This window comes from Netta rufina (genome assembly GCF_964035555.1).
Source record: "Netta rufina genome assembly, chromosome: Z".
NCBI lineage: Eukaryota > Metazoa > Chordata > Aves > Anseriformes > Anatidae > Netta > Netta rufina.
The window spans coordinates 22,516,753-22,530,652 of record NC_140126.1 but is presented as its reverse complement, the minus strand read 5'-3'; the positions used below and the strand labels follow the sequence as shown (position 1 = coordinate 22,530,652).

At 35.6% G+C, this 13,900-nt stretch overlaps 1 protein-coding gene across 3 annotated transcripts in view; it reads left to right on the top strand.

Annotated features, from left to right (window-relative positions):
- The window catches only part of POLK (DNA polymerase kappa), a 35,382-nt gene that overhangs the window by 3,646 nt on the left and 17,836 nt on the right, over window positions 1-13,900 (top strand). For 2 of the 3 annotated variants that reach the window (XM_084305710.1, XM_084305712.1), the window contains exons 2-4: window positions 5,324-5,427; window positions 6,967-7,145; window positions 9,296-9,415. In XM_084305710.1, the coding sequence (XP_084161836.1) occupies window positions 7,008-7,145; window positions 9,296-9,415 (258 nt within the window). In that variant the 5' untranslated portion in view covers window positions 5,324-5,427; window positions 6,967-7,007. The remainder of the gene's footprint in view (window positions 1-5,323; window positions 5,428-6,966; window positions 7,146-9,295; window positions 9,416-13,900) is intronic. The other variant, XM_084305711.1, reaches the window with a different exon arrangement.

The following is a 13,900-nucleotide window of genomic DNA, read 5'->3' as shown; positions in this document are numbered from 1 at the left end:
TGTGTATGTTTACCTGCTAATAACACTGTTGCACAGTTCTGCCTGGCAGCTCTGTTTTTTAATCCCTACAGGATTAGAACTGACATGAGTCCTCTTCTGGGGACTGCTGAGTATCTAGGGCTCTAGTAACTACCAACCCACTTGTGGCTGAAAAGAATTGATCCAGTAGTTCAGAAGGACAGACTGATGTGCTTGCTTGCATGTGTCTGTTGGTGGTTTCTCCTGCTGAGAAGCAAAGACTGTAAGAGCAACTCATACTTAAAGTATTGGTTGGGAAATGTGTTTTTACAAGGAATTAAGAGTTACAGAGTTTGTTAAATTTGCCACTGGCTGCAATGTTTCCTTGCTGAATGAATACTCAGTAAAGACAGGTGCAATAAAGACTTTTCTGCTGCAAATGATACAATGTAACATTCCTGGTCAGGATAAAATTCTTAAATCACCCAAGTAGTGGCTCAGTCAAGCAGAATGAAATCAAATGCACTACTGGAGTTTGTAGTATAACCTTTTAAGTACTGGAGATGCTAAAAATATAGTAGTGGGTTTGAGCTTTGCTAGTTTGAATATATGGTTGTTCTTGTCTTAGAAAATCAATAAATAAAGCAAAGCATTTGTGGGAAAGCCATTGTTCACATGACCTGGCTCCGTTGTGTCAGTTCCTATGCCCAGCTGGCATAGCTGGGGTTCAGTTCTTTAATGATGGTACTTCAGGCAGTTACATGCACAGCCTAGATGAAGATGCTTCTGTACAGGGAGTGGAATAAAAATTGTTGCTGTGTGGCCACATGCTCTATCTTAACTAGAAATTGGGGCGGGGGGGAGGAATGTTGTGCCCATTTGAAATGTTGATTTGAGTGAGTTGTGGTCATGTCATAATGAGAAGGTCTGTTGTAGTCTGTTTATTACTTTTAGCAGTGTTTCATTAGCACCCAGCAGCTTTGTTCTGAGGTGGCCCATGATGTGGTTTCTCGCAATAATAATTTCCAGTCCAAGGGAGACATTTGAAGGGTTGGGTTTGAGAGCTACTCTTGAATCAGTCTGCTAGGCTTCTTTGTTCTGAATTTGTTTTTTCAATTTTGTTCTCTTTAAGTATTTTTCAATGCTTGGCCCAAAACAATGAAGTAGATAGAGAACATATTTCATGCTTACTTGTGAAGTATTGTCTTTGGTACAAGTGATCCTTGTTTCTGTCCAAGAGTATCTTCATTCACTTGAAGAAGAGTTTGTTTTCCACCTCTTTTGTCAAAATAGTTGTCACAAGTATTAAAAAAAAAAAAAAAAAAAAAAAAGAGGGGGAGGGGATGAGGGAGAGAAAGCTTGATCTCTTATATTTTGATTTGGTGTATATATAACTTTCTACATGACATTTTTGAGTATATTTTATATTTTACATTTATGTAAATGAAAGTTTTGGCAAATAAATTATTTAAGTTTTCCTATCAAAGCTCTAGAACCAGTAGGTGCTGGTGATTAAGGGTATGTATATCATTAGTTCATGTTTTTTAGTAAAGGAAATTGCTTATGACAGTAAACTTTAATTCCATCTCAATTAAATGTAAAGTGACTGCAAAGGGCTGTTGTCAGTGACTTTTGTAGCATTCTCACTAGAGAGGGACGCTAATTGAGCCTGCATATTTTCATTCACGTAATTTAGCTTGGCTTATGAGATTTTTGGTTCAAAAACCAAATTGATTGGTGCATTGTGGTGAGATACTGATGCAGAACAGTTTTATGACAAGTTTATCTCTTGAAAGAACTGTCATTGCTTCTTCTCGAGTCTTCAGCTGCTGAATTACCGCTTGCACTGAAGATGTGTTGAAGTTGAAGCTAAATATTTCACTCATGTTTCACTTCTGAGGATCTTCTGAACACTTAGGAAGCATTTCAGGAGTTTCATATTCTTCACAACCATGTTCTTTGTGGATGTTATTATTTTAATAATTGTTTGAAGCATGATATGGAAGAAATTTTTTCATTCCACACTTGCACTGAGTGCTCTGAATGTTTCTAGTGCTTGATAGTGGGTCATTTGTAAAGTTTTCATAAGAAAAAGTGAAGGCCAGGGATCTCACTGTATATAGTGATACTTCAAAGAAAGAGTTTTTTTTCACTTTTTCCTTCTCTTTGAAGTTTTTGGAATAGTACAAATTTCAGAAGCATTTATATTTTTGAGCACAGTGCAAGCCACAGTACACTTGACCTTAGCCAAAAGTCTGGGAAGTGACCCTGTATTGTAAAAACTGGGTGAATTTGTTCATCTTACTTAACTGTTTATTATGCTTCCAGTGGTTTTTCATAGAATCATTTAGATTGTAAAAGACCTCTAAGATCATCAAGTTCAACTGTTATAGCCCTTCTCTGGACATGCTGCAGGGCCTCGATGCCCTTCTTTTAGTGAGGGACCCAAAGCTGAACCCAGCACTCGAGGTGCGGCCTCACCAGAGCAGAGTACAGGGGGACGATCACCTCCCTGCTCCTGCTGGCTGCACTATTCCTGACACAAGCCAGGATGCCGTTGGCCTTCTTGGGCACGCTGCTGGCTCTTGTTCATCAACCAACATCCCCAGATCCTTTTCCTCTGCACAGCTTTCCAGCCACTCTGCCCCAAGCCTGTAGCCCTGCATGGGGTTCTTGTGGCCAAAGTGCAGGACCCGGCACTTAGCCAAGTTGAACCTCATCCCATTGGCCTCTGCCCATTGACCCAGCCTGCCCAGGTCCCTCTGCAGGGCCTTCCTGCCCTCCGGCAGATCACCATTTGTGCCTACCATGGTCTTGTCTGCGAACTTACTGAGGGTGCCTTCAATCCCCACGTCCAGGTCATTGATAGAGATGCAGAATTGAAAGGTCTTAAACAAATCCTGTTAACATCTTGACCTTGTCACTGAAATTAAAGGTAGTATTTAATTTCTTCTGATACTGCCTGCATCCAGTGACAGAATTCCTGAAGTTAGCTCTTCACCGAGTCTCAACACTTGTATGCAAATGTAGCTGTTATAATTTTGTTTTGTTCTTGCTAAAATAAAAATAAAAGAGCTTAAATAAAGGAATTTCTAAAATGCTTTAATTAAGAGAAAATAGGAAGTTTCTTTTGGGCTTGTACCATACCAAATGAGATGTCAGATTTTCATGAAATGTTACTGGAGACTTCTTGAATTTTACAGAAATTGAAGAAACTATTTACAAATAAAAAAAAATAAAAATAGGTCCTTATTTTAGCTATCCCCCAAAAAAGGAAAATAATTTTTAAAAATCGTATAGGAAAGAGTCTTTCATAAGTGTGTTGCTATTTGCAATGTCAGTATATGTATATTTTTGCACATTGTATATTTTCCCACTGTGAAGACTAACCGTGGGCAAATTAGATACAAAAGATGATCCCTTACATTTGTTGTAGATGTTTTGATTCCTCTGAGCTGCAGGGGAGGTAAGCAGTTGTGTATCTTAGTAACTTTGCATATGACGCTTTATTTCTTTTATTGGCATGAGCATCTGTGATAGCAAAGATATCGGATTTTATTTTATTTTTCTTTATGAGAAGTGGTACATAATTTACATGCATCAGATCATCATTCAGTGTGGCAATTTCTTTTTCAAGGTTTTTCATGGAAGTGTCCTTTTCTATTCTGAATATTACTGCTCAACAAGTTGTTACATTATCAGTGAAAGGAAACTGTTAACATGTTTTGCCAGTGTTAATGGTTTGTATAATAACACTGTCTCCACTGAACTGAATAGTCACAGAAATATAGTCTCAGATATTCTATGATTTTTCTCCACCTTTTTGTTTTGCCATTAACTGCTGGCATTCAGTGCCTAAGTCTTCCTCTTACTCTTTAGAAGCCCCTGCAGTGGCAAATGGAAAATTGCATCTGCTGCGTAAAAATGATTCTACTGCTTCTTGTCCCTATCTCCAAATCACAGGAATAATAGGATAGTATTTAGCTGTAGAGTGCCCTCAGACTTCTGATTTCACACCCTATTTACTTGCTGTGACACTGCAAGAGATTTAATGTGCCCTGTTTAAAGGAAACGGCTCATTCTTGGGGTGACAGCATGCCAAAAATGTATCACAAATATGTCACTCTTTACCTAGACATTTCTGAGCCAGTATTTTGTTAGACTCTAAACTTTTACCTGCTTTTCCAAGTTGATTTAGCCAAAACTTTTTAATACTATGTCATCACAAGCTAGCTGCTTTCTCTGGGGCAATTTGCTAGTAAAACCCGTATCTTTACCAGTTTCTACACTGACAATTTGTTCACGTTTTTTACAGTGTTTCACGTGGTGCTTCTCCTGCATTTCCTTTAAATGTATATATGTATTTTTGTTTTGGTAAATGATCCGCTGACCATTTTATCTGTCAGTGTTGTATTTGTTGTTTTATTGATGTTTCCATGATTCATTTAAGTATGCTAAATATTTAAATGTATTATTTTAGGCCTGTTACTCTGAAAGGAAGATAATCTCCTGGCTCTATTCATGTTAAGCAACTGATAATTGCATCAGTTGTTATTCATCTTTTCCCTTCTGTACACATTTAAGCTTCAATGGAGCTTCAATGACTAATATCATGTCCTTAAATAAATATGTTCCTCTTAATTCCAGCTAAGGTATTATTTGGTGTTTATTGTCTGGTACTAGCAATGTATTTTGTTCCACACATGAGGCTGAAAAAATAAAATACTTCAGGAGAACAGCATTTATGAGACTTTTTTAAAACTTTTTTTTTTTTTTCCATCACTGGATCATCATGGTAATTTTTCTTCACTCAGTATATAGCAGTGTGAGAAAGAAGGCTTTTGACTTAAACACATGCATTGGTGTTCAAAGCCTTTTCTATAACACTGAGCCTTTAAGAGTGGTCTGAATGAAGGATGGGAAAGATTTGTACGTGCAAGGGATAAAGACCCTTCTTCAAGAGTATGAAACAGCTAAAAAAAAAAAAAAAGTTGCAAAGACTGGAATAGGAAATGGAAGCAATACCTTTGTGTTCATGCCAGCTTCTTGAAGGAAAAGAGTGATAAAAGAACCAGGGGGAGTAGTGGAGGGGCATTTACCTTGAAAAAAGCCTTTATTGAGAATTATGCCCATTACTTACCAGAGATTGCAAGTAACAATGGAATTATTGTGGAGCTAATTGAGATGGGGATGTGCATGAGCTTGAGATGAAACTTGGAAGTGATGTGTGTGTTGCAGTGTTTTTTCCTTTGGTTGTAGTCTAGCAGCCCTGTTCTCGTAAATGTTTATGTTAACTGTAAGAGATTGTCCTCCTGTAAGTGGAAGATTAATGAATGTTTCGTCATCATTGTCTTCTATTTGATAGATACACACAAGAGCTATGAAGCAACTCCCATTCCCAGTTGCCACTATAGAAGCTAAAGTGCTGCTGAAGGGTCAAGAGAAGAGTTCCGGTCTCTGCATCTCCAGGTACTTACTAATCCTTGAAATGCAACAAGCTGTAGATAAACACAACCTTACTTAACTGGTCTTAAGTCTTTGGAAGGCATCAAAATAATCTAAATTAATGGAATATGTTTAAAATTGCAATACTTTTATCAGAATATTTTTAAGGGCTTTAATAGCTGACTCCAGTTTGGCTACAGTGTTTCAGGAGGTGATCTTCAGGAAAATACAAACATTGCACCATTGATTTTAAAAAGTCAGCCATGTGGTTCTTTCATCACAAAAAATCAGCTCTAAATGTGAAAATACATAATGACATTCTTCACTTTGGTCGATAATGAGTTCCACTTAAGTCCTGGAGTAATAAAAGCAGCATTTTAAAATACCCTCTAGACAAATTGTAGCACTATTAGATTTGTGTAGTTTGTGGTTGCATTTAATAGTGTTTCTCTAAGTGCCTGAAAGGGTGTGGTTCCTCCCAACAGGAAGGGCTCCTGTCATATGGAGCCGCTTGAAGAGGAAGTTCAGGAGCAAATGTGCTTCCTGCATGAAAATAAAGCTTAAGTTGTTTATGAGTCAGCAACTTCGAGTAGGAAGAAGGTCCTTCTCTATGCTTTTCCAGTAATAAATGTGTGTTAAATAATTCAGGACAATATCAGACGCCTGCTTGGTTCAATCCAGCAAAAATAAGACCACAAGGTCATGCTACAGAGGTTAATTTTGGTTTGTTCATTTTAAGACACATTTATTATCTAAACAATGTACCATGTAATTAGAGCCTATAGAAGGTTCAACTATTTACTTTCATAAAGCATAAAGGAAGATGTCTCACCTATCAGAGGCACCTGTATGTGGAAAAACTATGGCAGCACGTGAGTAGGAAAAGCTTGTAAGTTCCATTAATTGGATGCCATGGCTCTACAAATTAATGGAAAAAAATGATTGTAGGAATTTTACCCTGAATTAAACAATAAGGTTTTATTCAAAGCCTTTAATTAAAGCTATCTGTTTCTACAAGATGAGCTGTAATTCAAACAGAAGTTTTGAATTTGAGTTAGAAAATACTGGGAAAGTTTACATGGTTTGTCTCAAGCAGGAACGAGGACTAAATGAACAATGGATTTCTACAATCTAAATCATTGTTTCCTTTTTTTTTTTTTTTGTTTTGTTTTGTCATATAATAGTCTAGCAGGCAGCATTTTGTGTTTAAGACAGTACAGTTTCTTCCAACAGGATAATATACAGGCATAACTGTCACGTGCATGTATAAGATGCTGGCCTTTACCTGAATCTAGTGGTGCTCAATTATTTCTGTAAGACAGCTTTTAAAAGAGTTTTTCTTTAAGTTACTCAAAAAGTAAAACCTTATTGTCTCAAAGCTCTGTCAGAATTACAGATGGCTTTATTTGGTGGGTATAGAAGGCCAGCCACTTTACATGAATATGTCTCCATATTTGTGTATGTCTTTTTTGTGAATAAGTATAACATGCAGCAAATTATTTTTGTGTTTTCAGCTGGAGCTTAGAAACAAATATGATTTAAATTATTATTATTTTTTTCCAGGTATTAAGTCTTTAGAGTAGTACTTGTTTTCAAGAAATACTATGGACAACATGAAAAAAGTTGATGACAGCTCTAGTAATGATGGATTTCTGCTTAGAATGGGCCTCAATGATAACAAAGCTGGAATGCAAGGCTTGGATAAAGAGAAAATCAATAAAATCATCATGGAAGCTACCAAGGTTGGTTTGATTACTTTTTTTTTTTTTTTCCTCCCAGTGCTTCAACTCTTTCCCAACATCGTAAGACCCTCTTCTTCCCATCCCCAGATTTTATCCCTCACATGTGTAAATGGAGGACAGCTTTTAAGGAGAAATGTATGTGTGGGGAGGGAGTGCAGGTTAGCATACCTGTGGATTCATGCACAGGGTCCTAGAGGAACACAACTGAATCGGTCGTTAGGTGTTCCTTTTTTGCCTGAAGCAGTATATAAGTAGCACTGCATTGTTCAGAGGTATTGTGAAGATTTCAGCTTCTTCAGGCCTTCTTTCCCCTTTCCATTCCTTTTGCCTGTCTCATCACCCAAGTAGATCTACCTCTTTTGGTCACCTTTCCATAATTGATGAAGTTCATGGGACCATATTTTTCTAATACTTTCACTAGAATTCTGTTGTCCCTGTCTTTTTGTCTGTCGTAAATGGTACTTGAGAGAGGTGGCTAATAGTATGTGGCTTTGTATCAAAGACCCACAGAGGAGGCCACAAATTACAAGGCACTGAAATCTTATTCCTCTTATTTTTTCTCTGATCCTGCACATAGGCACATCAAGGCTTCCATTGATTTAGATGTTTCATTTACTTGTTCCCTGTTTCTTGAAAACTTGGCTCTTTGTCATACATATGCCTCGTAACAATATTTGGAAAAAAAAATATTTCTGAAGAACAGTTATTGTTCCATCACCTGTTTTGAAATGGAACAAGCTGTAAAATTAGCTCTCAAAACTGATATACAGGCTTCTCTGTATTAGGATATATTTCTGTCAGTAAAGCAAGAGAATATAGTACCAGGTATAGTTCAAGAAATCTGAAAATAAGCTTCAGTTCTTTCTGAAACTTTCCTTCTTTTGCAGTCCTTTCAAAATTAAACCTACAAACACTAACCCACAATGGTATTTCAACAAAAACTTACATAATTTCAACTGTGAAATATTGCAAGAGATGTAAAACAAACAAACAAAACCAAAATAAAGCATACCCCCCCCTGCTTTAATAACAATCTTAAATATTTGTGTTGCTTCCCACACCAACATTTTGGTATTGATTTCTTTCAGTGAGACTCTAGAAGTCATGTTTCATTGCAGAGGAGAGAAAAGATTATATGTATATCTGATGAAGAAAGAAAATGCACCCTAATTTCTTCTAAACAATAAGATATGACATATAGTCTTTCTATTATTTGTTTTTATCATTATTATAAAAGAGAATATTTTTGCTTTTTCATGTAAATGCCTGGTTCTTATTTGACCATTCTTGATTTCTTGGCGTCAGTGCAAGTTTGGTAGTCAGAGACTTTGAACTACAAATTTGTCCACTTCTGCTGATTTTTATCAGCTGGTTCAACAGAACATGGTACCTTTTCCTACAAATGTTATTTCTCTTGTAAGAGAAAAATATTTTATTTCCTGGTTATGAGTTTTCCTCTTTTCCATATCATTGTATGTCTTTGTTTATTTGTTATGAGTTGACAGGGAAGTCACAATATGCAATCTCTGCATTGTTGTCTTCTTTGTATGTTTTCGTTACATCTCCTCTTATTCATCCCTTTCCTTGAAGAAGCAATTACATACTTAAGAGGAATTTTATGCCTATTTGGTTTTCATCATCCTCTTCTAAATAGCTTCTAATTCTGCAATGCCTTTCAAGATCAAATGGTTAGTTAAATACCCACCATTAGAAGTGGACTTTACTTTTATAATGCCATTATTTCCATGTAGATTCAACAGTGTGGAAGTTTGACAAAATGCTTAAAACGATATTTTTTTGAGCTTTATAATCCTTATTTTGAGGGTATTGTAAATAATAGTTTGTCATTTATCTACTATTTCAGATATTTTATTAAGTTTTAGAACAAGTTGTGTTTTTTTTTGTGTGTGTAAACATAGCAAGTTCTCTAAATTGTCTCTTATCGTTAGAATGGGTCTGAGAAGGAGAAATGTTTGAGGAGAAGGACTTATTTTTGTCATGTTAGGAGAGATATGTAAAGTACCTGTGTTATGTGAAAATCCAAAGCGTGCATTACTGTCTTATGTTTTCTGTATCTAAAGATCAAATGTTGTTGGAGGAAAAGACAAAAAAAAAAATAAAACCTTACTGTTTTTGCAATTTTCTTCAAGGGTTCCAGATTTTATGAAAACGAACTTAAAAAAGATCAACAGGTTAACCAACGAATTGAAAAAATGATGCGGCTAAAAGAGAAAATTACACAACAACAGCTATTGAAAGCGCAGTTGCAGGTACTAATCTTGTGAAGACCTTTTTTGGAGAAAATAGCAAATAAACATTTTGTTGTGTTGTAATTTACTGCAGTAAATTCTGTTGATAAACACAATGCTGACTGCTGTTTTGATGTTAGTCATGCAAACAAAAATTTGCACAGTGTCTTAAGGATGTAAGCTTAATAAAAATTTGCTGGAAGAAGATTAAATAGGTTCTAAGACCTAACTAAAATGTTTTTATTTGAATAGAATGAAGAAAAGTAATTCCTGTTCTTCTAAATCTGTACAGTTTAAAGGGATGTCATTATGGTTTATGGAAGATTCATTAAATACTTTATTAATAAGTATCATGGAAGTGTTGTCTACTTTCTGTTCTTAGAACATGTATTTTTGTGTTATAAGACCTGCAATGGAATGAAGGTGATCAGAGCTGTCAACTATTCTGGATTAATTTATTCCTTATCGATGCTAATTAGTAAAATAAATAAATAACAATAATGGCAAGCAGTCACAAGAAATACAAATGTCCTAAATTAGAAAGATGAAGGAACTATTTTTCTTCTTACATGCTAATGAGAAGCATGTGAGAGTAGTATCGTAAATATTACTGTGGGTGAAATTGTTTAAAGAAAACTGAAACACCAGGTTGCACGCTATACATTCTTAGACACAACAAAATTAAAGTTACTTGTAGAGGCTTAATTTGCTTCTTTTTTCATTTGTACTGTGATTCAGTCTTTAATTACATGATTGCATGCTATTTTTCCCTAACAGGAAAAATTTCCTGTTTCATTCAGTGAAAAGTGCAATGTTCACTGAGTGAGCAGTTACTCATTATTTACCCTTGTCCTCATTGTTCAATGGGTGGCCCAAACCTTATTTGTTATACACTAGTCTAATCCATCTTTACATGCAGAATTACCGACTTTGTTGTAGGTTTTTCTATGTTGTACACTCTTTAAATTATTCTTGCAATACTCAAGCAAAGTAGAATGATATTTTTGTTTTGCAGATGAAGAGCTGAGGGAACAAAAATAAATTAATCACACCCATTGATTTTGAAAGCCATTGTGAGGACTACAGGTCCTGCTCTTTGTTGTACAATCTTTTTATTTGTTCACTGTAGATTTGAAGATCACATTGCTAATTAGATGCCAGTTTCTCAAATTTGAGCCCAGAAAAGCTTGCAAGATTAGAGTCCCTCTGAAAAAATTTTGTTATTAGCCTGTATGCCTCAGCTGTTTTTGTTATTTTTTAGCATGATTCAGTTATGTCTCTGGTAGTTATTATTGTTAGTTTTCGGGGGTAGCATTTGAGTCATTTAATTATGAAAATTATTAAATTATGAGGCATGAAAACATACTTTCACTTCCATCCTTCTTTCCAACAGAATCTTTTATTCTACAGAGGACAGGATTTCTTATAAAATGAATTACATGGGTCTTATAAAATTAGTATATGGGTATATAATTAAAGAATGTGTAGTGCATATAGTGAAAGTCAACATATTTGAATTGCTTTGACTACCCTTGTCTTTCTGAACTTGATTCTTTGATCTTGCAAAATTAATGTTTTCTTTTAATGATTTATATGAAAAATGCTTCATATAAAAGCAAGGAAGCTTAAAGAGAAGCTTAAATACTTCATGTGGTTCTTACTAAAACCTGCATTTCAAACCTGATATTTGAAATCTTTGCCACTTGCTCAAAGAACAGTCTCCTTTTTTCTAATTGAATAACTATTAAGTTAGCTGCCATAGTGCGTGAGGACTGTTATTAGAGGATGATGAGAGGCACACTTTTCTGATGGCTAATTTCAGGTCTTTGACAATCAAGTTGTAAAAAATCTGGAAATCTTGGATATCTGTTCCATCCCCTGTATGCAAATGAATTCTGGTCCATGATCGTTATTACCCTAATTTCTTTATCACAAGTTCTGACCCTTTTGCTCTCTTCTGTACTTTCTTTCATTTTTTTCCATCCTAAATCTATTTTTTTTGTCCCACATCCCCAGATTAACATTGGTTGTCCTTCCAAAGCAGTTTCTGTCTATACCCCCAGGGTCTGTGATAAAGTCCTCAGTCTCCTGTTTCAGCCAGTCTTTATCTCTGTCTGGGTTCCTCAGTGCCTCCACCATTTCCCATCAGTTACCCTCCAGTAAATCTTCCCCAGGCTGTTACCTCCACCTTCAATGTCTCAAGTCATCTTTGTCCTATATGGATTCCTTAATATGTGCTTGGTATTATTTAATCACCTTCTTTAGGTCTTTCAGGTATGGATATTCTTGGCTCTCATTATCAACTTTGTCTTTATTATAATTTTTTATTTCTTTCTTAACAACTCTTTGTTTCAGTACTACCTCCTGATATAGTGTGAGAGAATTTGTTCTCTTATGGTTTATAAGTGGGAGATACTCTGGAATTACATAGTTGTCTGTAAACGTGAGTGCTGCAAGTTTTCATCTTCTGGTCAAGTTGTGTTTGTAGGATGGTTAGAGATTGAGATACGGCTTCCTAAGATGGCAGTCAATGCAAGTGCTGTGATGTAAAAATGAACCCACGACAAAGTTCCCACATACTGGATTTTTTTTGAGAAAATCCAGGTTACATAGGGGAACAGTAGCATGAATGCTGTCTTTCTCACCACTAGAGTCTACGTGTGGCAAGCAATAGTTTGAAGTTTTCCTAATGAATGCCATTCTCTCCCAAAGGAAATAATATACTGTATGACATCATACAATCATTATTTAAAAAAAAAAAAAAAGTAGTATCATTATTTGTTATCTCTTCATCTTGTCAAATGCTTTTAAAGATATAAAAGATTTTGAATAATCCTTTCATATATTTCTTTGATAAAGCAAATTATGATAGAAAACTTGTATTTTGCATAAGGTAAAGAATGAGAGGTTACTCTTTAAATTGTATACAAGTAACTATAGGCAAAATTAAACTTATACGTACAGGTCATACATTTTACTATTTTTTTGATCTAGCCTAGAAAGTAAAATATAATAATTGAAAAATGTTGTCTTTTTTTACCTGCAAAGGAAAATTGAAAGCAACTTTTAAAAACTTCTCTACCTGGCTTGCCTCTTGCTTTTCATAGCTTTTTTTTTGCCCTACTAAAGACAGATTTGCACAGGATTCTCTGAGTAAGTCTAGGTGTCTTTTGTTCCGGCATATTACTTTAATCAATCACTGTTACTGATGTTACATGTTCATATTTCTATTTAGATCATTTTCGTTCATTCTTTAGACTGATATGGTATCTGATTATTATGTATCATGTTAGGAATACATGGGGGAGTAAAAGCAAAAAAGTTTGTTATAAATGTGATAAATTGAAATACAGAAATTAAGTAGCTGGAATAGAGATTGACAGTAAAGTACTTCATTAAAGTAACTTGAATTTACAAATAGCCTAGAATGCTTTGCAAAATATAATTTAAAAACAAAAGGATGCTTTCCACGATAACAGGGTGACTTGAACTCTTGATGAATTTGTAGTGTAAAGAAAATAAGCTTTGTTCAGAAGGATTTAAGTGAAAGAAGAATGGAAGAAGCTTCTTCTTCCATATGTATCATGTGAATAGTTGGCTTTTTGTGTTATTTGAATGGCTTGCCAGCAGCACTTTCCACTTGGGCCCTTAATCTTTCTAAACCAGTTTTCTCGGCCTCAGGGAGCACGGTGTACTCTTCTACATGTAACAGCCTAATCTGAGGCCCCAGTTCACTGCTCAAGTGAATTTGGAGCAAACCAGAGAAAAGACTTTTTCAGCAATTCAGTTGGGACATACATAGTTGCCTGTCTGTGTTCAGTGTATTCAACTTCAAAGGATGAGATTTTAGATTAGGTGGTTTTTGTTTAATTAAGCTGCTCTGCCAAGAAATAATAAGGTAACTCTTCAAGTAACTGTGCAAATTGCACATAAATATTTCTTTTCAGATCATAAACTCATTGCAGTTGAGCCAGAGATGTTTCTGCAGTGGTACCTTAGTGCCATGAATGTGTGTGAGTGTCCTTTTACTTCTGTTCCATTTTGCCATGGGTGTTTCTTGAGCTCTGGTGTGCCTGAAGCTCATTGCTATCAACAGCAACCTTTTGTTTGTGTAAATAGAGGTTAGCATAGCCGTTAGTGTGGCTGGATAATCACAGTTAGATAGCACTTTGTTCTTTTTTTTTTTTTTTTTTTTTTTTTTTTTTTTTATACTTTCTCTTTTGCTGAGAACTGTGTGTGGTGCTAACAAAAAGCATAATGAGATGTGTGAACAATTGGCTGACAGTCAGGCCCAGAGGGTTCTTGTAAATGGGGTTATATCAGGCTGGCAATGTGTCACTAGTGAGGTTCTCCAGGGCTCCATTTTAGGACCAGTCCTCTTCAGTGTTTTCATAAACTATTTGGATGAAGGACTTGAAGGTTTTTTGAGCGTTCATGAACGATACCAAATGGGGTGGAGCAGTTGAATCTGTCGAGGGTGGTGAGGCCTTGCAGAGAGATCTGAAC